This window comes from Malaya genurostris, chromosome 1, assembly GCF_030247185.1.
Source record: "Malaya genurostris strain Urasoe2022 chromosome 1, Malgen_1.1, whole genome shotgun sequence".
Classification (NCBI taxonomy): Eukaryota; Metazoa; Arthropoda; class Insecta; order Diptera; family Culicidae; genus Malaya; species Malaya genurostris.
This window is the reverse complement of record NC_080570.1, coordinates 44,053,404-44,080,684: the sequence shown is the minus strand read 5'-3', so window position 1 is coordinate 44,080,684 and position 27,281 is coordinate 44,053,404. Positions and strand designations below refer to the sequence as shown.

The 27,281-nt window shown below is 35.5% G+C and overlaps 1 protein-coding gene across 2 annotated transcripts in view; it reads left to right on the top strand.

Moving 5' to 3' along the window:
* Nucleotides 1-27,281, top strand: part of LOC131438332 (G protein-coupled receptor kinase 2) — a 243,925-nt gene that overhangs the window by 101,451 nt on the left and 115,193 nt on the right. For both annotated transcript variants that reach the window (XM_058608267.1, XM_058608258.1), the window contains exon 4: nucleotides 18,375-18,470. In XM_058608267.1, coding sequence (XP_058464250.1) covers nucleotides 18,375-18,470 — 96 coding nt within the window. The remainder of the gene's footprint in view (nucleotides 1-18,374; nucleotides 18,471-27,281) is intronic.

Below are 27,281 nucleotides of genomic sequence, written 5' to 3'. Positions count from 1 at the left end.
GCTTGTTATTAAGTGTAAATTGTATCATTTGGTTTTGTTAACTGTTACTACTTCACTCCCATTTCCTGTGTATAAGAAATTTAACAGTCGTTTGGCAAAGTGATCACCAAGTACTAATGCGCCTGTAAAGTCGCTCGGAGCAGTCCAGTAATCGCTTATGGACTCTTGGGTTCGAGCTTGCATACAATGGTAATTCATGCGTGCAAAATCGTACGCAACGGTGCTTTTTAACAAGTTTTCACTTGTATGGTTTACACAGATTTCTAACAATACAATGTGTACGAGCTTGTTCTCTGTGGTTCTGCGTAGACAGTGTTCAAATGGCCAAGGTAGCCTAGCTCACCTGGTATGGAAGTTCATATCCAGAAATGCTGTGGAATTAAATATGATATAATGACCAAACATTTGTAAAATTCATAATAACGAAATTTGGTATACATGGCTGAACGTCTTACACAAACGAAACAACCATATAAGCAGTAGGAAAACAATCGAAAAATAAAAATTAATTTCCATTTTTTGACATAGTATGTGCGAGACACGTACGGTGGTAATCAAACCAATAACGAATACAACTAAATCAGCATTTTTTTTTTACAATTTTGCTCATCCCCTTTCAAAGCAAAGCTTAATTTGGTTAAGATCGTTTCTCGTCCTGTCAATACTGCGGATCGAGTAAATGAATTAAATCAATTCGATTTACACTCTCGGAGTGCTGACAGCTACGACGACGTCGACAACGACGACACACGCGCCCGGCCGATAGGATGGGCGATCCCCTTTTTGCAAGCAAGTTAATTGATTCGGTCATCAGAGGCAATGAACCGACAGACTGACTGACTGGCAGCTGTTTTAATTCATGTTGCGTGATTAACGGAAGGGGACAAAGTGCGAAGGTTTGGTCGAACGCTCAAGGGTTCGATGCGGCAGCCACCTTGTCGCTTGTGGTGAAAGCCGGAGAACACGGGTGCGCCTCGACCACCTCGGCCTCGGCGATCGACAAGGTTGGCAAATTTCAAATTGATTGCTAATCGTCGACCCCCTGTCTCGCTGGCAACACTGAGCGGGGCAATGTGTTACAGTTTTTTTTGTGCCATTCCATTATGCGAGTACTTTGGCAGCGGATAATTAAGTGCCTCTCATGAATTAAAGATTTTCCCCCCGGAAAGAGAGAGGGTAGGCACTGTTTTGAGGCTACGAACAGCGTAGTATGTTTGTTACAGGCATAACTTCACGGCCCGTTCCGTGAAGTGTTGCTTCCTTGCCTTACTTGAAACTTTGTCCGTTGGCGTGTTCCGGCTGATGTCGGTAGCGAGTGTCATTGATACTCGCTTGCGAAATCAAATATCTGTTGATGAAGGAAACTTGCAGCTGTTGACATATGTAAGGTGGCCATTCTCGCCATGTTCCTATTGTCATTTTAGGCCTATGGCCTCCGTTCAGTACATTAGTTAGAGTAATATAGCACAAATGGTGTATCTAGAAATAGGTCGATGAGAATAATTCACTACTTACAAATAAGCTAGTCACCCTAGTGATTTCTATTCGATTAGATGGCTAGGGGTAACTTCCAGTTGTACAACATGCCGCCGTATCACGAGCAAAGTAGTAAAACACTTCTGTCCCTTCTAAGCGACATATCGATTCAATGATGTTTGATCCACTGCTACTTAGTTTGAGATAATGTGCTGAGTTTTTTATTAGTATTATATTTATATCGGAAACTTCTACTGCATAATTCCCAGCGTAAAGCATTGCTATAAACTGAATAATTAATTGTAATTTTAGCTTTAAGTTTGCATAAAAATGATGTAATAATAATATATCTCGCTTCATCATACCTACATAGAAATTTTTTTTTGCTCTCCCTTAAGTACTAACATTTTGTAATTTTAATTTTCGCCGCTACCAAATAGTCTCTGGATAGCTGAATGACGCAAAGCAAATGAAAGAATTACATAAAACCTTTTCGTCCTTGAACCATTAGATTTAAATTATACAGTAAATATATAGTTTTTCATTTGTTGCAATATTATTATTACAAAAATTATTTAACGCCACGGTGCAAATGAAACCAATACTGACGTTAGTTGGACAAAAAAAACTCTTTAAATACTGCGTCATTACACTTTTACAGCCCGTAAGGCGAAATTAATGAGAGCAAAAACAATGCTCTGTCATAGAACTACACCCGATACGATTTGAATTAATAAAAACCCGTTTTAATCCACATAGTGGTGTGATGATGCCTTTCTTATATTACTCCTAACATCATAAATATTACTGTGGAATTCGCAGTAACAACTGCTCATTGAATAGAAATAGGAAAATTTATTCGAACCTAATTTAACAAAATTTACAAATCCTGTTTAGCCTGTAGTTCCAGAACCGGAAGTAGTATCCACAACAAATTTAGGAATTCCATATGAAACTGTAAGATTTTTCCTTTGAACCTATAAGTTTGTGAAAAACGATTTAGCCATCTTGAAGAAAAGTGAGTGAGATCTTTTTTGCATTTTTTGACCATTATTTACAATACTTCCGAAACCTGATTCAGATGCCCGGAATAGCCGAAGTTGGTTCGTTTGCCAGCAACAAATGTGACCGATAGAACCAATTGAACGAAATCTAACAAACGAAGAAAACTCACGTTTTTGTTAAATTTGCATATGTAAGTCAAGCTAAACAGCATGAATCAGCATAATAAAACTTGTGGTAGGATTATTATTATTATAATACATATACAGACCACCGGCACGGTATTACTGCACGACCCGCTGCAAAAATTGCATTTGAATCGGGAAGCTTAAAATTCCGATTTAATTACTAATATCACACATCAGTAGCAGACATCGGTAACCGTTTCATTCTCTTTATAGCTTCTACGAAATAGAACAAAGCACGTATCGTTCGTTTTGTGTTCTCTTCTTCCACGTTGCACGTACCGGTGTTGTACATATTGGGCCGTATGAATAAAACGTAGCACCCTTGAATTTCGGTAGTAAATGCTACATGTGGATCACGTTCCTGTCAAAAGCAGAGACTTTACTACACAACAACGTTCGAACATGTAGTATTTACAACAATTTTTCGGTAGGTAGCTCCAGAGGTTGCTACTCGTGTGTTTGCCGATGAAGTGAAGTAGAAAAATTAAAACCAAACCAAACGTGTTTTACTCTGTGGACTATGTTTTTGAGAAGATACTGCAAACAACAGACTTTACTACATTTTATTCATACGGCCCATTGTCTTTCTATATGACGATTTAAAAACTTTGAAACTCATTGCCCAGTAACTGCGGTATCGGAAGTCGAATCCGGTTAAAATGTAGCTTTTGAGATAATATGAGCTTTAATTTAAACTAAGATTTGTAAAAATCTTTTGAGGCATCGCTGGGAAATCGAAGTGAGTTCTAGTTTTGGAATTTTTCTTCACTATTTTCGGTGTTTCTGGAACATGTGGAGAAATAGTTCCGAATTAAGTTTATATGTGATGTGATGTAAAGATAAGCCACCATCAGTTCAAGGTCTTGCCAATGGAGTGCCGAATTAAGTTTATATGCCCACAAACTAACAAGTTCTGCGAAGTAGATGATTTTTTCAGACAGTTTTATGGGATTCGTACCTGTTTTTGACCATCGTTCGTCCAAAAATTCGCATGAAATTGGTAATTTTATACTTATCACACTTCAGTTCCGGAACCAGAAGTCTGGATCCGGATAAAATGTTCTATAATTTTTTGGGATACTATAAGGCCTTTCATTTGAATCTTAGTTCGTGAAAATCGGTTGAGCCGTTTCCAAAAATTCGAGTTCATTATTTCTCTAATATTTACGTAGTACCATGTAGCTTTTCCATTTTTTGTGCATATCACCCAGTATTTCCGGAACTGGAAGTCGGGTCTGTGAGACCTTTCATTTGAAGCATGAAATCAGCAGCATAAAACATGTAGTAGGATTATTATTATTATAATTGACATTCTCACACCACCGGCACGGTATTACTGCACCACCGGCTCTGAAAATTGCATTTACATCGCGAAGCCTAAAATTCCGTTTGAATTACTAATATCCCACATCAGTAGCAGACATCCGTAACCGTTTAGTTTTCTTTATAGATGGAACGAAATATGTGTTTTCTTCTTCCACGTTGCACGTACCGGTGTTGTACATATTGTCATTGTATATGGCGGTTTGAAATCTTTGACACTCATCGCCCTGTAACTGCGGAACCGGAAGTCGAATCCGGATGTAATTTCACAGTAGCTTGTGAGCCTAAAATGAGATAATGTGAGCTTAAAATTAAACGAAGATTTGTGAAAATCTGTTCAAGCATCGCTGAGGAATCGAAGTAAGTTCTATTTTTGGAGTTTTTCTTCATAATTTTCGGTGCATTCGGAACAGAAAAAATGGGGAGCAATAGTGCCGAATTAAGTTTATATGCCCTCAAACTAACAAGTTCTGCAAACAAGAAGAATTTGTCAGACAGCTTTATGGGATTTGTACCTGTTTTTCCAATTTTCCATTTATCACACTTTAATTCCGGAACCGGCAGTCCGGATCTGGATAAAATGTTCTATAAATTTTTAGGAAACTATAAGGCCTTTCATTTGAATATTAGTTTGTGAAAATCGGTTGAGCCGTTTCCAAAAAATTGAGTGCACATATTTTCTCCAAATTTCACGTAGTACCCTGTAACTCCGAAACCGGAAGTCGGATCCAAATGAAGACTATAAGACGTATCATTTGAATCTAAGTTTATGAAAATCGGTTCTGCCATCTCTGAAAAAAGTGAGTGCATATTTTTTCCATTTTTTTGTGCATATCACCATGTATCTCCGGAACTGGAAGTCGGATCGGGACAAAATTCAATAGCAGGCTATGGGACTGTAAGGCCTTTCATTTGAATCCAGAATCCAGGTTTTGAATTTAGTTTTAGGATCAATTTCCAGAATCCAAGCCAAATGATACTTTACATCCCGCAGGTCAGTTTTTGCTGCTGCTGGTTAGAGGCGACTGCTCGTCACGACGTCCGAGAAGCGACTGGGAACACAACTGAAGTGTTTGAGGCATTATACACTGAGGTCTTTTTTTACGCGGGAGATACGCAACTTCAGAAATTCGCGTTAAAAACACCGCGTAACTTCGGAAATCCTCGAAAAAAAACCTCAAAACTAAAGAAAAAATTTTCTTTGATGTCAAATATCTTAGAAATGAATGAAACGTCCAAATTTTGTGTAACCGCAATTTTTTTGTGAAAATCATCTTTGGGGCTTAGAGAATTTCAGACCACGTAACTTCGGAAATTCGCGTAGAAAAAAAACCGACATAGGTAAGAATTTTTTTTATGCCAAATGAATTAGAAATGCATGAAACGTCCAGATCTGGTGTAATCTGAACTTAAAAAAACGTGTTTAATCCACCTAGCAGTGAGATGATACCTTTTTTTACCAATCTGCATGTGTTTTTTGCATGAATATTCTTCGGTGTTTAAGTGTTTAAGTTGACATTATTTTAATGACCGTCGTTTTAAGCGACAGTTTGAGATTTTAATCACTCATTACTCTGTAATGTCGAAACTGCAAATCGGATCGAATTTGAATCTAGAAGTGTGATAATCGATTAAAGATGCCATGATATGTAAGTTCCACTTTAGAGTTTACGGTAATTTAAGGTACTTCCAGAGCCGGTATTCAGGAACCAGCATAACCCAAACCGATTCGTATGGCCATATGACGAATGAATTACAACAGTTTTGAGTCCAACTTTGAAGCTCAATCCCATCTTCTATATCGGTTTGAATTTTAAAAATTCATCATCATGTAATTCGAGAACCGGAAGTCATAATTGGATAAAATTAATTAATTTTTGTATGTATGTATAAAATTAATTAATTTTGTATATAAGTTTATTTTAATTTGAATTTTTGTTTCTGATATTTGATTAGGCTTTTTTTGAGAAAACGATTGAGCTTTGAGAAACGATTTTATACTGGAACCGGAATTCTAAAATCGGTATGGCCGAGGTCAGATAAATTCACCTGAATAGCTGTATGGTTTACATTTGTTTCAAAATATTTGAAAATCAGTGAAGACATCTTTGAGAAATCATAGCACGAATTAAATTTTTAGGTGCCTTCTGAATCGACAAAAAGTTAATTTTTTTTATCGGCTATCCAAATCTGCTAACCCGATAAACCTGATTAATTTATGTGGAATAGACATTTTTATACCAATCACCCTGTATCCCCGAAACCGGATGTTGGATCTGGCTGAAGAGCAAAATGTTTTATAAAATCTTGAAACTTTTCATTTGAATCTTAGATGATTCTTAGAATTCATTTGAATCTTAGATCGGTTCAGCCATCTACGAGTAAAATGAGTTACACAATTTTGATTTCGTTTTATATATCATCCTGTAGTTCCGGAACCAGAGGTCGTAACCAAACATAATTTAGGAACTTTGTTTGGGAGCATACGACTTTTCGTATGAATCTGAATTTGTAGAAAAGAAATTTTCCGAGAAAATTGAGTGAAATTATTTGTCACACACGCATTTGCTGATCTCGACGAACTGATTCGAATGGTATATGGATGTTATGTTCTTCCAGCATTTATTGCTGTAAGTAGTTTAAAAAAATATAATTAAAAAAAAAAATCATCTGGTTTATATATGTCATATTCGAACGATTATGTTGCCAAAAACGAGCCGTGCTAAAATCGGTCCGAGGCTAAATGTCATGGAAAAGGATGCTGTACACAGTCTTTTTGGTACTTAGAAACAATTGTATGTAACAGAATAAAAAATCGTGTTTTCCGTTGCTCCCAAGCATTGCTTTGTCATACAGCGCTCAAAACTCCTACTGCTGGAATAGGGGGAAAAGTCGTTTACACAAAAATTTCGATATCTCCGTTAAAAATGGACGGATTTCAACAATCTATGGCTTGTTGGATAGGTATTATCGTGCGGAATCTAAATCTGAAAACATATTCTGTTTTCAAGGTCAATTGTGACAGATACTGTCAAAAAACTGAAAATTTTGACATAAAACTTCGTATAACTCAAAAAGTGAACATCCGATCTCAAAACCATTCAATAGCGTTTTGGGTGACGGGGAGACCTTTCATTTGAGACTAGTTTGATCAAAATCGGCCCAGCCATCTCTGAGATCTCGACCTCTTAGTTGACAACACACATACAGACACACACACATACACACACACACAGACATTTGCTCAGTTCGTCGAGCTGAATCGATTGGTATATGTCATTCGGCCCTCCGGGCCTCGGAAAAATTTTCGAAAGTTTGAGCGAATTCTATACCTATTTTTTATATATATATAAAAAAAGGTAAAAACGAGTGTCAGAGACTTAAAAAAAAATTCGGGATAACACCAGATTTCGACGTTTCATGCATTTCTAAGATAAAACAAAGAAAACCGCGTAACTTGGGAAATCCGCGAAACTTCAGAAATCCGCGAAACTTCAAAAATCCGCGAAACTTCAGAGATCCGCTTAAAGAACGCGAAACTTCGGAAATTCGCGTGAAAAAAGCGTAAAAAGACCGCGTAAAAGAAGCTCTCAGTGTAGCTCGAAAAAGGTCTTTTGTTGTTATTGTTCGTGAAAGGTCCTCACTACAACGCTGAAATTGTGTCCGTCTAGGGCACAAGAAAAAACAATCGATTTTCGACCATAATTTACCTTTTATACGCGTTCCGTTGAACATCTGAATGAACATGGAGCACGAGAAAAGTGCTGATTATCTCATACTGTGTAAAATTTAATCATCATACTGATTATATTACTGATGGCATGGAGAGAGAATTATGTTGCTACGAGATATTCACAGTTAAGTTCTATCCATTCTTCCACTGGGTGAATTTCGGAAGGAGACTCATGGTGAAGTAAAACGTATTCACGTCTAAAAAAATGGGTAATTTTGAATTCAACTATCAGAAACCTAACCCCCTCCCTTGTGGAAATAATTGTAGAGCCTAGCTTTCCAGTGATGGTCTCAGTTCTGCGTTGGAAGTGTTCAATTGGGGAAGGTAGCCAAGTTGTTTTGCATTGGCTCAAATTTTGCATATAAATTTTTTCTGATCAAAAGAGACAATTTGCATCAGAAGTTTGTCATTTTTACTCTAGCCTTTCTTTTGAGAAGGGGCTAAGCAAAAACCCCTAATAATTATCTATAACTTATGTTTCAGATACGATGGGTCCTATCGATTCTGCAATATTCTAGGTAATTAGGGACTATGTAAAAAAATATTCAGCGTTGCTGAAAAAATTGTTTTTGTTGGATTATTTTAAAAAGAACAAAAATCCTGATTTATTTTCCAGCCGCTCCATTCGAAAACCGTGGCATATAGCAAAATTTTTTCATTGGAAATTCAGTTTTCCTTCAAAAAATGTTGTTGAAAAATATAAAAAAATGTTTGTCGTGATTTTCAAAAATTTACATTATTTTGAAAATATGTAACTTTTGCAAATATTATTTCTCCATTCTAAAAATTGGACAGTATTTTAATTTGGATTTCAGCTACAACATATAAAAAAAATATAAAATACCTTTTTTGAGATATTTGAATTTAAAGTGTTCTTTTTAAAATAAAAACCAAACGAAAATTTTGTTTCAACAGTGCTAATTTTTTTTTACATAGTCATTATAATTACCTAGAACATTGCAGAAGACACCAAATCGATCGCGCCCACCGTTTCTGAAACATATACTATTAAAAATTTTCAGGGATTTTTGCTTTTTTCCCTTTTCAAAAGTAAGGCTAGAGTAAAAAGGGCAAATTGATGATGAAAATTGTTTCGTTTAGCCATTAATAACGCTTATGCACAATTTTGCTCATATGAAATCTATGTAACTTGGTTGAATCCAACATCCATAAATTGTACAAACAGGAGCTCAAAAAGAAATCAGTAGTAAAACTGAACGTCTTGTTGAAATATCAGTTCGTCTACAATTTTGAATATCAAATTATATGCTCTACGGCAGTTTTATTGCATTCGATGCGAATTTTATACAGTTGGTGTTTTTTGGCGTTCGTTAGTACACTAATTTTTCTTATCTTGACTCCATTCAACTGATATTGACAGAATAATATCAAGTTCACATACTTTATGTTTCGTCTTCGACTCGTCAGTACATAACAGTTTATGTATAATCGGCCAGTATATGCCGAAAATCGTTTACGTTCAGCACGTCAGGTAAGACATTGCACTTCGGTGCAAATATAATAAGTGTTCTGCTAATAGCAGAAATTGTATGTCTGCCTAGCGGTTTATGTTGAAGTGCTGGGTCACATAACAGTTCAACGTAAACTGTTATGTACTGACGAGTCGAAGACGAAACATAAAGTTTGTGAAAATGGTTATGTGCCCTATGCACAAAAATAGGTTAACCCCTAAAATGACCAATATCAAATTGTTTCCAACACTTGAAGCATTAAAATTTACAATGAAACACAACGGTTTCATTGTAAATGCCTTGTAAGTGTCCTCAGCGTCAAGCTCCATGTTTCATTTATTGTTGGTAAGTTACCTCTCTTAACAACCGAAGTAGAGTAAGACCAAAAATATAACCAACGTTTCAATAAATGCTCAATTTCCATTCCTAACGAACGTATAACGAGCCGGCCGGGATCCTGTAAAATTCGTATAATTCAAGGCAGTGCGAAAACCAATTTTCCTTACGCCGGTGTGGCCACTAAATGCAACGCATCGAAAAACAGCGTATCATCGTCGCGAGTCATTAGTTTGTGAAAGTTTTCCATTCTAAATGAAAGCGTCGTCCATGATCTATAACCTGCCCGGTTTCGAACGACTACGTCGTTGAACTACTGATCCGCTCGGGCTATACCAAGTTAAAATATCGAATTTGTGACTATCAGGGATATCATTTATCAAAGCTAACTTTTGCACACTTTTCGAAGTGCTTGAAACTTCGAGCTGCTGGGAACATTTCCAGCTCAACCGGGCTCCTGTTAGCCTGGAATCAGTTTAGCTCCACCCCGTCACAGGAAAAAAAATCATAATCATATTTCTCATCGATATTACATCGAAGTAATTTAATCAATTGTTCTTCCCCGCCCTACGACTCGCCATCGAATTGCCCGGTATTGGAAGTTTAAGCGCGAAAACAGCAACCCGGCGTCGGATTGGTATGCAATCAGGTTTCGGCTACGACACGATTTATCACTCCTGTCAGATTGTAAACTCTGTCGTTGAACCCAGGCGCCACTGGATGCGGGTGACCGCAGTGACCCAAATCAAATTAGCTTCACTTTATGCTTCAACCATGCCAGCAATGCCAGAACAGGTAGAATCGATAGCAGCGGTTCGGGTTCGTCCGTCCGGTGACATGACCGGTTTCTATTGGCACAATTGTCGCTTGGTCGTGTGCACTCAATCCTACCTAAACCTAAACCGCATCACCCAAACCTGCTTACCGGTAGATTTGATATTTATTCTGCCGACGATCCGGTTCTCCGGCTCAGCCAGCAGGTTCGCTATCATCTTTCATGTGGCTAATTTGGCTGTGACTATAGCTGGCAGAATTCAAATCTGCCGCCTTAAAGCATTTCTTCATCCTTGGTCGCGTGGGCACAATTTCTCATGCCACCGAATCTTACTAATCTCGGGAGAAACGAATCCGTGGCGCGAATTACGACTATCAACCTCGCCATGCTTAAATTGCGAACAAACGCAGGTCTGTTGACTAGATTTCTTAATGCAATTTACTCGATTAATTCACATTTCCTTCCTAGACCGTTGGTGTGACTTTTTCATTATGTACTTTTCTCCACCGACAATGACGTCCATTCCGTTCCAGGCTGGCTCTCGACGGTCTCTCGATGATGCTGATGATAACACGGAAGAAGCTGATGTGTTCGCGCCTCGGGACTTTCATCTGGGTTCGAACCGGTCCGTTTCTCGATTGGGTTTAGTTTATGTTCGTTTGTTTCGGTTTGCAGCAGCTATGTGCATTCTGAGTAGGTATTACTTATCGCTTGGAGATTTCTGTAAGTGTTTTAGTTTGACGGTAGTGTGTATATTAGAATGACACTGAATGTTTTCCGTTGAGAAACTGGATCTTTTCGGAACGCAGCAGAATATATCGATTCGGTTTGTACGGCGTTGAAACTTCAGTTACTTTTTGTGTCCAGAAGCCAGCAGAAATGGCCAAGGAAACTATCTCATGCAAAGTTCGTTAGATTGATTTGACGTTTTCGGCAATGTTTTGGTAACTCTTAAGATTCTATGGAAAAGTATGTGAAAAACTCTTGTGTTTTTATTTTGTTCTTAAAACAAAACCAAAAATATAATTTTCTCAAAAGAAGTATTTTTGATAGATTTTTTTTCTACAAGATTCTGTGAAAGAACGCAAAGTTTTCAATCGAAATTGTGTTGAAAAAATTTCCAAATGCTACCGATAAATGTATGACTTTCGGTCGTTTCCGAATGTTTCTCTAGTCTTGTTAACGTAGAAGCGTTTTTTTTTCTGAAAGAGTAACAATTTTTAGAAAAAAGTATCTACTCTGAAAATATTTCAGCGATAATTTTATTGATATGATTTAGTGCATAACTAGTATTGAGCAATTCTATACGAAATCGAAGGTCGATTTTTTCTTGTATTTTTTATTTATCTCAAATTTTGCACTCTTTAAGATCAAAAGAGACAGTTTGCATCAGAAGTTTGTCATTTTAACTCTAGCCTTAGCTTTGAGAAGGGACTAGGCAAAAATCTCTTGAAATTTTTCAATAATATATGTTTTAGGAACGGTGGGTTCGATTGATTTGGTGTCTTCTGAAATGTTTTGGGTAATTATATGGACTATGTAAAAAAATTTATTTTAAATTTGAATAAAATTTTTTGTTAGATTTTTATTTTGAAAAAAAAAAACACTTTAAATTCAAATATCTCATAAAACGGATTTTTGTTTTATTTTTTATATATTGTAGCTGACTCCCAATTTAAAATACTGTCAAATTTCTAGAATGGAAAAATATTTGAAAAAATTACATGTAAATTTTTGAAATTTATTAAAATGTTTTTTTTTATTAACTTCCAACAAAGTTGTAAATTTGAAATTTTAAATTTCCATTTACAACAATGGTAATAGAAATTTTACTATATGCTATCGTTCTCAAGATACAGGGGTTTGAAAAAAAAACAAAATTTAAAAAAAAATCGAAAATACATTTTGGGATATTTGAATTTTGTGTATTCTTTTTAAAATATAAATTTAATGAAACAGTTTTTTCAACAGTGTTAAATTGTTTTAACATAATTTCTGAAAATGTTTAAGAGATTTTTACTTAGTCCCTAAAAGTAAGGCTAGAATAAAAAGAACGAATTGATGATGCAAATTATTTTGTTTGGCCATGAATTAACGCTTATGCAAAATTTGAGCCAAATAAAAAAAATACAAAAAAAATGTTTTAAAAAAATCTGCCATTTGCGGTGAAAATACTCTATTACTTTTTGCATAGTGGGTAAGAGAGCAAACAAATATGGACAAAAATATTATACGTTTTTAACAATTATAAAGTCAGGAATTGAAAGCAATCAATTTGCCAAATGTTTATGGATAGAAAAAATTATTTTCAAATAGAAAATAAAAAATGAGCTGCAGGAGAATGACGTTATCGTTTGTTCTCTGACAGAACCGTAACTAATGGTTGTTTTATGTAAGAGAGACAGGGGCTAAACCGGACACTGTGGAAATTGAAAAAAAAAAACACCCATTACAAGTAGGTTTCTAGGGGACGGACATAGCGTGATTGGTAAGTCGTTGCTACGATACCTGGGGTCGAACCCCAACTTCGCACATAGCGCCAAAAAGCTTTTCTGGCCCGAATAGGCGAATGACCTTAAGACTAAAACCTCTATAATTGAAACAATATACGACCTCTCAGTAACTCGTAATATTTGGAACAATCGTTCTTCATCCAAAAATATTAGACCCGTATATTTTTTCTTATTTGCCATTAGGATAACCATTTCCATGTAAGAATGAATCATAAAGTTGATTTTATTTTCGATTTTTTCGGAAACTTGGCTTATTAAAAATTCATGATTTGGTAACCAGTAGAGGAGATATCCTGACCCATATCTTGGTATTTTTCGGGTTCGGATATAGAAAAGTTATGTTAATCGGGTTCGTATCGGGCACGGGTTCCGATTTTTTTCATTTTCAACGGGAATGGGTGGTCGGGTTTTAGAACTTTTTTTCGGATTCAGGTTCGGGTTCGGGTAAAAGTTCTTTTTATGTTCGATCGGGTACAGGTCAAGTTCGGATTTAATAGAATACTTACCCGACCATCTCTAGTAACCAGACAATTATACACGTTTTTTGCAGTTCTCATGGTTTGAGGCGTTGCATGCTTTTATAATTGTTATGACCCTTCTACAAAAATTAGCGAAGTGAATTTTTTCGTTTCTGGGTAATAATTTTTTGAAAATTTTAAGTCATCACCATACCCATTAAAAAGTATCATAGCTTTTTAACGACTTAGCCATTTTTTTTGACACTGAATTGTAAAACTGGTTATACATTCCGTAAAAAAATGAAAATATAAAACAAAGTTAGATGTTTGTGTTTGAAAACGCTAATTGTATAAGTTTCCAGCGGAGGGGCTGGGGTCCACTAGGAGACCTATTAGCTCTCTCCGGACAGTACCAGCCTAGATGCCGTGTGGAATCCGGCGGGAAAAAATGAACCAAGAATAGATCCACTGGGTTCCTGCTTCCATGTCGTAAAAGGCGACAATTGCAGGAGTTTCCTTTTCCTTTCAGTTATTAGATATTTTCAATATCGAACTGATTGAAATGATTCACTTTTGATTTCTCTATTTCACTAAATTATCTCTTCATTCAACCTATCAATTTCCGTCTAGCTTTTATTTGGAATATTTTCTTCTTCCATGTTATTGATTGTCTTTCAAAGATTATAAATTGAATGATAAAAATTAACTATTGCGCAAAGCTGTTGATATTACAAAGTTAATAACAGAGATAACATATATCGGTATATTGAATACATAGTAAGAATACACTTGATATTAATATTTCAAACAATAAATTAAGATTTTTCTCGGTAGCCGGCTGCCCAGATCAATCAATATAACCAATTAATAATTTTATTAAATAATTGAAATAATGAAGTGGAAATAATAAAGTATCAGGACGCGCGTGAGGTCCTTTGTTGACCTTTGTTTGGTAATTTAAAATGATTTTATAACAACTGTTTAGAATATGTCAATGCAATGAATCGACTATTTTGTCTAAATCCTATTCACTCGTTTATTTTGTATCACGTAATTTCATTTATAAAAAATAGTTTTTATTCTTTACGCGATAGTATTGCAAATTTTTCTTCAGTTTCCTCGAATAAGAGCTGTGAACCAAGACTTCCCGGAAATTTAATATAGGATATTGTTAAACGTTCACTCTGGAAGTCAGTGAGTTTTGTGGTGCATCCGAGCATCTTGAAACCGGAACATACTGAGTCGCGCGCGAATAATACCAATACTGAAATTTTTACTAACAAATATCCTTCTCCCGTGACACTTGTGGAGTGCGCAGTAGTATATACGGCCTCTAGTAACAACAAGTGTTGGACTAACATCCCTCTTCATTCCTTAGACGATCTACGTTCGGGCCTGGCCGGCACCGGTACTGATCAATAAATTCTGGGGTTACCAGAAGATGTACATTGAAAGATGATTTGCCAGTCCCAGGTTGGATCATCTAGAAATTCCCTGTACAATTTCTGCTAATCCCGATCACTAACGGAGTAGCAACCAGGGGTGGTCGCTCAAGCTCAAAGCTAATTGTATAAGTTTGCAGCGGTTTTCACGATTTGGGCAGTACATGTTTTCATTTCATCAAAATCAGCCAAGCAAAGTTTTTCGTTTTTGGATAATAATCTTTAGAAAATTTCTAGTCGAAAATTGGTTAATAATTTAACAAATTATAACTCGAAAATGAAAAAAATAAGCGAATTTGATATTTTATGTAGAAAAGACTAAATTTTTAGAAAAAAAATATTTCTATCTATAATTATAAAAAACCGCTCTATTTATTTTGGTTTTTCGACTCACTAAGCAAAAAGTAATACTAGTTATACGCTACACCATCTAAACCAAACCAATGACATATTTTCGAAAAATTGAAAAAAAATGTGAAAATTTGTTCAATGTGTATTATTTTACATAACCTAATACTATATAAAATTACTATATTCCAGAATAATTACAAGCATAAAAGTCAGTTCTTTCAGAAAAACAATGCTTCTAAATAAACAAGACTCGAGAAACATTCGCAAACGACCGAAATGTATAGATTTACGGTAATCGTTACTTTAAAGACGCTGTTTCTTGAGAACGGTTGAATAATTTTTAAAAATTTCGTTTTAATTAAAAGACTGTAACGTTTTGTTCATTATTTCTCCACTTTCAGTTTCCATATTTAGTTACCTAAAACTTTGCCGAAAACACCAAATCAATCTAACAAACCATTTATGAAATATAGCATTTTGAAATTTTTACTTAGGCCCTTCTCAAAAGAATTAAAATGGCAAACTGATGATGCATATTTTTCGTTTTAGTCATAAAGAAAACGTATACAAATATTGAGCGTAGAAATACAAATCGAAAATAAATTTATTTAAAAAATCGTGATTTTCGGTGCTACAGCTCTATGGCAGTTATCTTGAAATTTTGAATATTCTTATGTTTTGTATGTGGTAGTACCTACTATTAATTTTAAAGTATTTTTTTTTAGTTTTAATCATAGATAAATCGTTTACAGGGAAAAACTACCATTCACATGATTATTTGAAGATTTGTGCCTTCACTCAGATAAATATATATAAGGAATTATATATTTGGATACGAGTAAAATTAATCACCCTTTCAAGGGTACTTGACTGTTGAATGTTCATTAGGGTGGGACAAAATTTCGATTTCAGCTCCACCAAGCTTTTTGTGGTCCCTTAAAGTGGGGAGGGGGGGTGTTGGGATCTATACGATGAAAAATCATTTTTGCGAATTTTTTCTAGAACTATCGTTCAACAGAATAAATTCCAATATTTTGCATTATAAAAAGCATCGTTTGAACAACATTTTGTAGTTTTTTCGTGGAAAAATATTGAGAAGTAAGTCGATGAATAGGTATTTATGAGGACGCTTCTTAAAAATCACGATTTTCGGTGTCCACTGTATATCAGGGCAGACTAATCAAAAGTGAACAAATCAAAGCTGAAAAGTTAGAGTAGAAGTTTTACTAGACCCCAACGTTTCTGTTTGATTTTTTTTTAATTTTTTAAATTTTTGGTGGATGTTCAAAGTGAAAACTACGATTTTTCACAAAAAAATCGGCCATTTTGTAGCTGTAAATCCTCCCCAAAGTAACAAACAACAAAAAGGAAAACGTTTAGGTCTGGTTTTTTATATGCAGAAAGTGTGTGCAAAATTTGAAAAAAATTAGTGCAGTAGTTTTTGAATGACGATGGACACGGACTTTCAAAACCTGCTTTCGAGAAAAACGCGTTTAAAGTTTTTTGTCTATAAAATCAATGGAAACAATTTATTACTCTAGGCCCGTAGGGTCTAACATTTTCAAGAAATCATATTTTTCTTTTATAATTTATTATAATGAAACATTTCAAGAATGTTTTGTCGAGGTTTGAAGTCAATCCAAGTAGAAATCTTGGGCCTGTGCTCCGAGCTCTTGCTTCTTCGCAGAATGAGATGGCCATAGAGAAAGGACTATAACTTCCAGAGTTTCGTTCCAATAGGCATGAAAATTTCACAGAATATTCTTGAAATGTTTTGCTATAAGAAAATATGAAGAAAATAATTAATGATTTTTCAAAAGTGACCCTACCCGCCCCTTAAGAACTACACTGCGGTCTCTTTATACGCGGGGGATAAGTACCGCGTAAAAAAACGCGCCGAAAAAAAAAACGTAAAAAAACGTAAAAAAAAACCGCGTAACTTCGGAAATCCGCGTAAAAAAACACAAAACTGAAGAAATGTCCAGAACTGGTAACCTCAAAAGAAACTTTTTTTTTTGAAAAATATCGACTTTGGGATTTTTAGATATCCGAAATGCCAAATGTCTTAGAAATACGCGAAACTTCGAAATACGATGTAATATCATAAAGGATTTTTTTGGGGAAAAATGACTTCGGGAATAGAGAATTTGAGACCGCGAAACTTCGTAAATCGGCGCAAAAAATCCGCAAAATTGAAGAATTATTTTTTGAAACGTCCAGACCTGGTGAAAAAAATTTGAAAACATCCACTCTGGGACTTTTTGAGATTTCCGAAATCGAAAATGAAACGTCGAGGCTTGCAATTTGTAACCGTGGAAAAAATTAAACATAAGTTTCAAATTAGTCTGCGAGCTTGAAGCTCTAAAGGGAAATGTAAAACACATTTTATCATTTATCAAATCTCTCGAAGACGCCTAAAAATTTGCATGTATCGTGACAAGAGCGTAAGATTTCATTGAAGTGAATCAACCGAAGTTCAACTAATTAATCAACTTTTAATTTCGTCATTTTTCGAAAATAACTGTACTGTAACTGATGATATATTTCCTGAAAAAACGGAATAGAATTTTTATTTTGACTTTCCAAGTGAATCGTTTCCATCACTATCACAAAATAGAGCTTCAAATTTCAATCTCGTAAAACACCGTAAAGGATTCGTGAAATGAACACGACTCATTAGACTTTCATTATACAATCCAAGACTAGGAAGCATTCAAGGCGAACTAGCAACTCTGAATCCTCAGAGTTATTTATCTATACTCTAAATAAGAATTGATCCGTTACTATTCGAGCACTAAAGTCTTGAATTGAGTTAGGTCGTAAAGAAATACTTATGTCTACAACGGGAAAAAGCCCATTGCTGCGAGAATCCATTATCCTACCGACAAGCACCGTTTAGAATTACAAATTGGGAATTTTCCCGAACCGTAAAGATCGTGTAACCGTCTGGTATTTTGCAATTTCCAAATTTCGCCGGTGAACCGAAAAAATGCCCGGCACGAGTTGTGCGAAATTTCAGCGAATTGAATTTGCATTATCACTCAACGGAACGGATGAAAACTCCTTTGATTTAATTTTCATACGAAATTTGCGTTTTACTTGAGGGAAGTTGGCCCACCGGAAACAAGAAATAGATCCATCCAACCGATTGTTGGCAGAAATATTCGAACAACAAACGCGTTCGGTTGTGGTCTTCTATTCAAGCCAGCTTCATTCTCATCCTCCCAACAACCAATTCGAAGACAAAATGTGCTGATTTGATGCGATGATTAAAAAAAATCCTTTCTCTTTTCTTCTCGTTTCAGGAGGGTCCGATAGCAATAAGGGTAAAAGCAAGAAATGGCGTAAAATCCTCCAGTTTCCACACATATCGCAATGTATAGATCTCAAGAATAAGATAGGTAAGTGTGAGTGAGTGAGTGAGTGTGCTCGAGGAGGGCACTTTCCCGGCACCCCGTGCCGGCAAACCCCCATCACAACAACAAGTTCAGTGGCTTCGGGTGGAAAATTTTCCTACTGCTGCTTCCGTTCTGGTAATGGTGCTTTGTCGGAGAAAAGTTTACTGCCGCATACCGACATGAGCAAACGAGCCGAGATCGACTGTTTGCTTTATTCAACAAAAATGAGTTTTTTTTTTCTGTATTTGTGTTCCGACGTTCTTGTTCTTCGTTTGCCAACTAGCACATTTTGTTGCAGATAATGTATCTGTGGTAACTTTTTTTTTGTTTGCGGTAGGGAAATGTATGCTAATAGCGATGATGGGTTCAAAATGTAGGTGCCTGATTCGATTGAATGGTCGTCCTGGATGTTGCTCGGAGTAACTTTTTTCCTTTGTTAGGTTCTATAGCAAGTGTGTCAAGTATCTAATTAATCGAATGTACGATAAAATTACATAACTTTTATGAAACAATTGTTCGTAAAGGTACACATTAGTCATTAAACTGAGCTGATTATGATTTTTTATGAGAAATTTAACGCCTGAAAGGATAATCAATAATATATTCCTGCTTGTGTAAACTTTTGTGTTTGATTTAACCGTTCGAAAATTTCAAATAGTCAAGCAGGTCCAACTGGACAAAGGCTTTTGCGAAACCTAAAAGATTTTTGACGTATTAGTTTACAAAATTTTGGAGAGATCGTTATAATAAATACAAAAAGAGACAATGCATTGAGTTTCCGAAATAGTGATATAACTCGTGATTCAAAAAGTCTCTTTTGTTGACAATGAAAACAACACTTTTCGATTTTATGTCATGAGTTTTTCTTGAAAAGCAATAAAAACTGTGCTACCGGCGGATAAACATTTTTACACAACTTTCATACCACGATTTTTTCTTAGCCTCAAAACCGCGTATCTTTCAGCGATGATCTCACCATTCGATGAAAATCTCTGTTCAGCAAGCATCTTTTTAAATTTGTATACAGAAAATAGTTGTTGGGAGCTGAATGTGGCGAATATGGTGGACTAGGCAGTAATTCGAATTCAGGCATCGTAACGATAGGTTATTTTTGATCAGATATGAGAAAACGCAGAACCCATTTTGCAAACATTTTTTTTCATATTCTAGTGCTCATGTAAAATTGTGAACCTACTTAACTATTCGATTTTCCATAGCGCTGGAATGGGCCTTGGAGACGAGTTTCGGATCATCGATGTTTGCACGACTTGTACTTGTAGTGGAGCCCAGATATCCTGGGTTGTCTGTAGGATCGTAGCACCAGCCATACAATGGTTCTGTAGGCTATGTATCAGCTGCGAAGTATGTTGAAACAGAAGGTCAAATTCCTCAAAAGAAATTTAATACTGAGGCTTTGCTAGAGCCCAGATAATGCTAATCAAGGCCATTTCTTTGTTTGCACAGATTTCATTCTTCGCAAAAACAGCACTTTTTCAACACGCTCAATTCTCTTTGCCTTTCTCATACAGAAAGGTTATGCAATCACTGCGAAAACCGACTTTTGATACCATTTGACTCAGCTCGACGAGTATGCAAAATGTCTGTGTGTGTAACTTTTCTTTGCACTAACACCGGCTCCGAAATTTTGTGGTAAAATGTGCAAAAAATTAAAACCTGTGTACTAACTTTTCTCAGAGATGGCGAAACCGATTTTTACAAACTCTGATTCAAATGAATGGTCTTATGGTCCTTTACAAAACTTCTAAATCTGGATATATCCGGAATTACAGGGTGATTAGTGTAAACATTTCAACTTCAAATTATTCACTCACCTTTCTGACAGATGGCGTGACCGATTTTCACTAATTTAGGCTCAAACGAATGGTCTTATGGTCCTTTACAAAACTTCTGAATATCATCTGGATCTGACTTTCGGTTGCGTAAAGTAAAGTGTGTTGAAAAATTGTATACAATATCTTAAAAGGGGCGAAACAAAAACCATGAAAGAAAATCTAAACTGGCCTCGAAATTACTCCATTCGATAGCCATTATCATACACGGTAAAAAAAAACTAAATTTCTAAAACTGGATCGCACTCACTTTTCTTAGCGATGCACAGTGGGGAAAAATGGACCAAAAACGCGACGATTTTTTTGGAGGCATGATACAGCTGACCACAAAGCACTTTTTTGGTGTAAAATGGTCAGTAAAATCGATTCCATGTATTTAGTAGGACCGCACGAAACGCTATCATGTTCATTTTACCCCAAGTTCCCTTTTATACTGCATTGTATTCAAGCTTAACTATATAACATGAAACCGAAGAACTTGCAGAAGTTTTATTGACAGCAGAAAACTTGTTTGCACCGCTTTACCCCATTTATTTTCTTGTTATTAATATTCAGTTGAAATATGATCTACAATCCAAAAGCAGATCCAACGCTATCTATCAATATTGGTTCATAATACGTGCAAAACATCTGTGATCCAATTAAACACAATGGGAATGACAGTACTAGCCTGTTTAACCCGTTTTACCCCTAATTTATATCAAAAGTCGTATTTCTGGTTAAACTTTCTCTCGCATACCGAAAGCAGGCTGATTGCGGTTGATGAAAATCGATTGATATTACAAAGAAAGACCTGAAAATAGGATTACAAATGAATTCAATGACCGCACGAATCTTGCTATACCGTTTCATCTCAATTTATTTCATAAGTAGTATATCTGGTTAAACTTTCTTCCGCATACCGAAAGCAGGCTGATTGCGGTTGATGAAAATCGATTGATATTACGAAAAAAGATCTGAAAATAGGATTGCAAATGGATTCAATGATCGCACGAATCTTGTTATACCGTTTTACCCCAATTTATCCTTTAACTGAGTCTTAAGATTTTGCTCCACATTGAATTCATTTGTAATCCAATTTTCAGGTCTTTCTTTGTAATATCAATTGATTTTCATCAGCCACAATCAGCCTGCTTTCGGTATGCGAAAGAAAGTTTAACCAGAAATACGACTTATGAAATAAATTAGGGGTAAAACGGGTTAAACAGGCTAGTACTGTCATTCCCATTGTGTTTGATTGGAAACTAAAGAAAGTAATAACTTGTACTGTAAGTAAGTTTAAGAACATTTTTGATTTCAGATAATTCTACGCCGAATTATCGTGTTCACCGCGCAACGTGATTCTCAAGAGGTTTTGGGGAATGCTCTGCTACCGCCTTATTTTTCAATATTAATATGCGGAAATTTAAATAAATATGCTTTAAATGGTTCTTTATAATGTGAACATAATAAAGCACCATTGAATAAATTTGTTTAAACTGTTTCTCTGTAAAAAAAAATACAAAAAAAGTGTTTTTTCATTCGAATTATCCTTCTTTAAAGCCTGTTCTGGGGATTTTTTTTTAAAACCGTTAAAGAAAAAAAATGTGGATTTTATTTTTAGAATGCATTTAAATAGTCTTTGGAAATTTTTTGAAATCTTATAATTTCAATAAAAATTCGTTCAGATTGATTCGGCTAGTTACGTCGCATATCCGACTACGTTTCGAAACTAAAAATATCAGTAATAATAAATTTAAACTTGATCATTATTTTAGAAAAAAAAGTCCGGATAAAAAAAAAAACGTGATTTGTCGGTTACGTCACTTTTACGATTATATAGCCGGAACCGAAAATAACCTGCACTTTGATCTTCGAACTTGATTAATGATCCAATAGTAGCTTTGCAACGTGCCTAAGTTTGTTGAATTTCATTCAGCTATTTCCGAATGAACGAATGAATAAACCTGCCTTTTTGTCGGTTACGTCACTTATACTATTAGGTATTGCACGATGACCACTCGAATGAACTACCAATGAACTGCCGATGAATCAAGTTCACCTTTTGACAGCTATCAGTGGTTTGTTTACATATCTATTAACACGTATTCAAATTAGAATGAACACAAACAAACCACTGAATGCTGTCGAACTTGATTCATTTTGTTCATTTTTGTGAGGTTATGTTATGTTCGTGCAAAACCTAATTGTATCTCCGGAGCCGAAGGTGACTGCAAAGAGATATTCTAGCTTGATTCTTCCAAAAGAAGCTTTCAAACGAGTCTTAGCTTTTTTCAATCGATTCCGTCATCTCCGAGAGAACTGAGCTGAGGGAAAAGTCTTTGAAAGTCTATGAGACTTTCCAAATTAAATTCAGGAACTTGGTATGGGATAATGCATTTCATTTGAATCTAGGTTTGTGAAGATCGGTCAAATCATCTTCGAGAAAAGTGAGTGATACTATTTTATTAATTGTGAGTATATCTCCCTGTATTTCCGGAACTGGAAGTCGGATCCAGATGAAATTTAGAAACTTTGTATGGGACCGGAAGACCTTTAATTTGAATCTAAGTTTTTAATAATCGGTAAGCCATCTTCGAGAAAATCGGGTGACATTATTTTGCACACACATATACACATAGAGTCGACGAAATAATTTAAATAGATCTCGGTCCGGGCTTTGGTTCAAAAGGCAGTTTTCATAGTTATTACATATGCTTTCTCTATGAAGAAGACAATACCGCTTAGTTTTGAATATTCATTATTTATTCCCATAATTGAAAAAAGTAGAATAAAAATACCTATTGAGTTGTATTTGCTTTAATTTCGTCTCCGACTCATCAGTGCATTGCAGTTCATGTTGAACTTCCACGCCATTCAGCAGTTCAACATAAACGGTTAAGCAGAGGTAAAGTTATCGACATGCTGGTCGGTTTTTTGTTAGTAGTCGACTGGATGACGGTTAAATAAACTGCAGTGTATAGTAGTATGATCAGTTACTATTAAGTCATTGATTAAGGTCGAGAATCAAATGATTGACACTTGCGGTTTCGGAAATATGTTTTAAGTGACTCAACCGACATACCATTTTGTTCAATCCGACTAATTTTCTCAGAGATGGTCAAACCATCTTCTTCAATCTTAGGCTCATTTGAAAGCGACTATAATGTCATCGATCATGTTCCAAGATCTATTCACTGATACTTCCGAATCTGGAGATATAATAGTATAATTGACGTAAACGACATACCGTTTTTTTTTCATCCTCCCAATTGTTTTCGGAGATGAGCCGATTTCAACTATCGTAGATAGGTTTAGAAACTACTGTTATATCGTTGATTCAAGTTCATAGATCAAATGGCTGACATTTCCGGTTCCGAACATATAATGGCATAAGTAACGTAACCGACAAACCGCACTTCTTCTCAAATTTAATTTAATCGTTGACGTTTGCCGAAATGACAAAACCTGAATAAAATTGTGTTAAAAATCAGCTTGATGAAATAATATTGAAATGAGACAGTTGAATGGAAAGAGAAAGGCAATTAAAACAATGTATTCATTTCCACAACCATAGAGTCTGATAGGGAAGCAGTCTCCGGTAATAATACAACTGAGAAAGAAATAAAATACTAATCGCAATTATTACGACGCTTTACGCTCCTGGCGTACAAGTAGAAGAAATATACCTATTTGGATGAGAATTTCCATACTACCAAAAAAAAACAAACAAATTAATGAAGGTAGACGTAATATTTATTTATCTTTCTTCATGCTTCAGCATAAGATTGAGATATATGATGGAATTCAATACGCGCAAAACAAATCATCAGTACTATATATGTAGTATTAACATCCTAAGAAAGTCGAATTTTCATTAAAATCCAACATGGAAACATGTCACTGTTTTGTCACAAGAACAAATAATAGTCGAAATTGTTTTCTGGTTCTCCGTCACTGACGATGCCATCAAATATTGAGACATTCCTTCGTTGCATAGCTTTTATTATCTGCGTTTAAGAAAAATCTCAATTTGATGACAAAACTCAAGCGCGGTCTGTGTGTGTGTATGCTGTCACCTTGTCTCCCTTTCCCTCTCACACACACTCCATGCCAACGAACCTGTCAGACTGCCACTGGAGAATAATGATCTACCCAAATTTAATGTAACGGAACACCAAAATGAAACGAATAAGTCAAGCGTAACGTAAATTAAAGTAAACAAACATCATTACCGTCTCAGGTATCGTAAAAGCTCGCAGATGAATAATTTAACGCTGGTAAATGGAGGGGCAAAACAGTTTTCCCGGGGAGGATGGGGATCCCCCGTCGAGAGTTGGTAGCAAATAAGATTGAGTAGGCACACGGCAACTTTGACATTCAAATTCCCCCAGGTGTCATTCAGCGACCTAGACGCAAAGTTGTGAATATCTTCTATGGAGGAGGAAAAGTTGCATGCCGGAGAGGAGTTAAAACTTGCAGGGGCAGAAAATCGAAAATCGAGTCGTTTTGTATCCGAGGAAAACTTAATAGTAGATATGTAAAAAACGATTGGTTTTCAGGGTCAATTTTCCAAACAGTATTTTGTGATTTGGCGAATAGGAACAAAAAAAAACGTTTCTATAGTTTTGTGAAAATGGATGAACATCGAACATAGGAGAAAGAGATCGATTAGATGTATACCCATATATTTTTTAAAATGCACCGTTGATTTTCCACCACTTCTTCCTAGACACCAATTTTGTTCAAATTGCAGTTTTTACGTTGCAATTATTCGAAGAAAGGGCTTAAATTTTTTAAAAGCCAGTCTTGAATCGAATATTTTGTTACATTCGGGCAAAATAAATGGTTCGTTATACTGAAAACATTCGCAAAGTTTCATTCAGATCAGGATATGTGGAATCTGATAACTGGGAGTAGTACTGCTGAAATCGCTCTTGTGAATTTTTACCATTTCGAACTAGCTTGACGAATGATATCTATTCTTGTTATGCTTTCAAGATTAATTATTAAGTAGAATATAAAAAAAGTATCATCTCCTGCCTGTCCCATATGTAAATTAACCGCATATCAAACTCATAACAAGTATTGCATTCAACAGTGCCAATATTTTACGTTTTGATGGCACAAAAAATTAAAAATTTTGCAAGTCAACTTTGGATTGTCCTTTTCCAAATATGCCGAGTTTGCATATGGGACCGATATTTTAGTATTGGCAGTGTAGATACTGTATAAAAATCACAACAATCTAGCGAACAATATGCTCACATAAAATATCTCTTTAAATCAAAAGTTCATCCTCATACTATTATAAAGAAAAATATTCCTTGTGTTAGCAGTGTAATACATTTTTTGACAGAAGTTAAACTATCAAATTTTATATAGAATTGTTTTTGTTTCTCGGAGCATAACATTTATAATATTGCATTCTTTGTACGTAATGGGAACTCCCCCGGCGAACGACCACAATAAGGGTAAAGACGGAGTTAAATAAAAGATATAAATCAATATTCCGAAGTGTCTTGTATCCCGTAGTGTGAAAAGAGACTTGCACTAACGATTTGAAAGTTTAATTTAGATCGATTCTTCAGTTGAAGATGAGCTTTAGTGTCAAAATGTTTTAAAATAATACGCGAAATTTTCAAATTTTTAGCCAAAATTTGATTTTATGAGAAATATCAATTCATGACAATTAGCATGGCATGGTAACGGGTCCATTTCCCGTGACGTTGGCATCATCTCCATTTTTAAAGAGAAAAAGCATTTTTAATTCGTTTCACTTTCTAATCAAACCTCAATTTAACCTTCGTCAGTTGATCTTTTTAAATAACAGAATAGCTCTCATTTGAATGAGAGAGCGCCCTTCAGATGAGGTTCATGTAAACATTCGAATTGGTTCAAGATAATAGATAAAAGGTGACACAGTCATGATTGCTGACATACCTAATTACAGAATAAACGTTAATTGTTTCCTATTTCAGTTATCGATTCAAACTTGCTGGTGATAAACAAAAACTCATTCAGTCCGATGAGAATTGTGATGTTCATGCCTATTCATACGAATTTGCTCACTACTAGAGATAGTCGGGTTTCATAAGGGTATTGATCGGGCTCGAGTACATAAAAAGGTATGTTTGTCGGGTTTAGGTCGGGAACGGGTGCCGATTTTTTCATTTTCAACGGGTATGGGTCGGGTTCGGGTTTAAAAAATTGCTCTGGTTCCGGTTTTTTTCGGGTTTCTAAACGTTTTTCGGGTTCGGGTCGGGTACGGATAAATTTTTTTATTTTCGATCGCATACGGGTCGGGTTCGGGTTTGAAAAAATTCTTACCCGTCTCTACTCACTACCAACAGTGAAGACAATGAAGCAGGTAGACTACTTGGCATTTGAAACTGAACAAGCCAAAATTCAATTGATTAGATACTTTCAGGTTATTCAACTGACGATACTCCATTTGAGTATTGCAACAAAATTCAATCGAATGAGACAGGATATGATGACAGTGAAAGGCCATAAATTTCATTTTCATCAAATAATACTCGATCGAAAATTTCATCGCTTTGATCAGAAACTTTGAGCCTCCAACTCCGTGTTGGCTTGATTTGGCCTCTTGTCACTATGCGAAATTCGTCCACAATAGGACAAATGCGTACCAAAAACATCCAATCTACCAATCTGTCTAGATCTTTGCTAATAGAAAATTACTGGGTTCTTGGCGGTAACTTTTAAAAACTAAGAAGATACAATATTGTAGTAAATGGTACCGATTATTCATACAACTCTATTATTCCGAAATAAACAACTAGTTTGTGCCTTACCCAAATACCCAAAAAATCATTTAATGGTCAAATTTTGTGGGTTCATGTCCTTTGAAGCGAAAGTAACATTTTTGGAAGTATACCAAACTACCAATAATTTCGCGTAAAGGATCCAAGACGCAAGATCCAACCATAAGACAGTAGGACTCTAGTAGCTTCGAATTGTG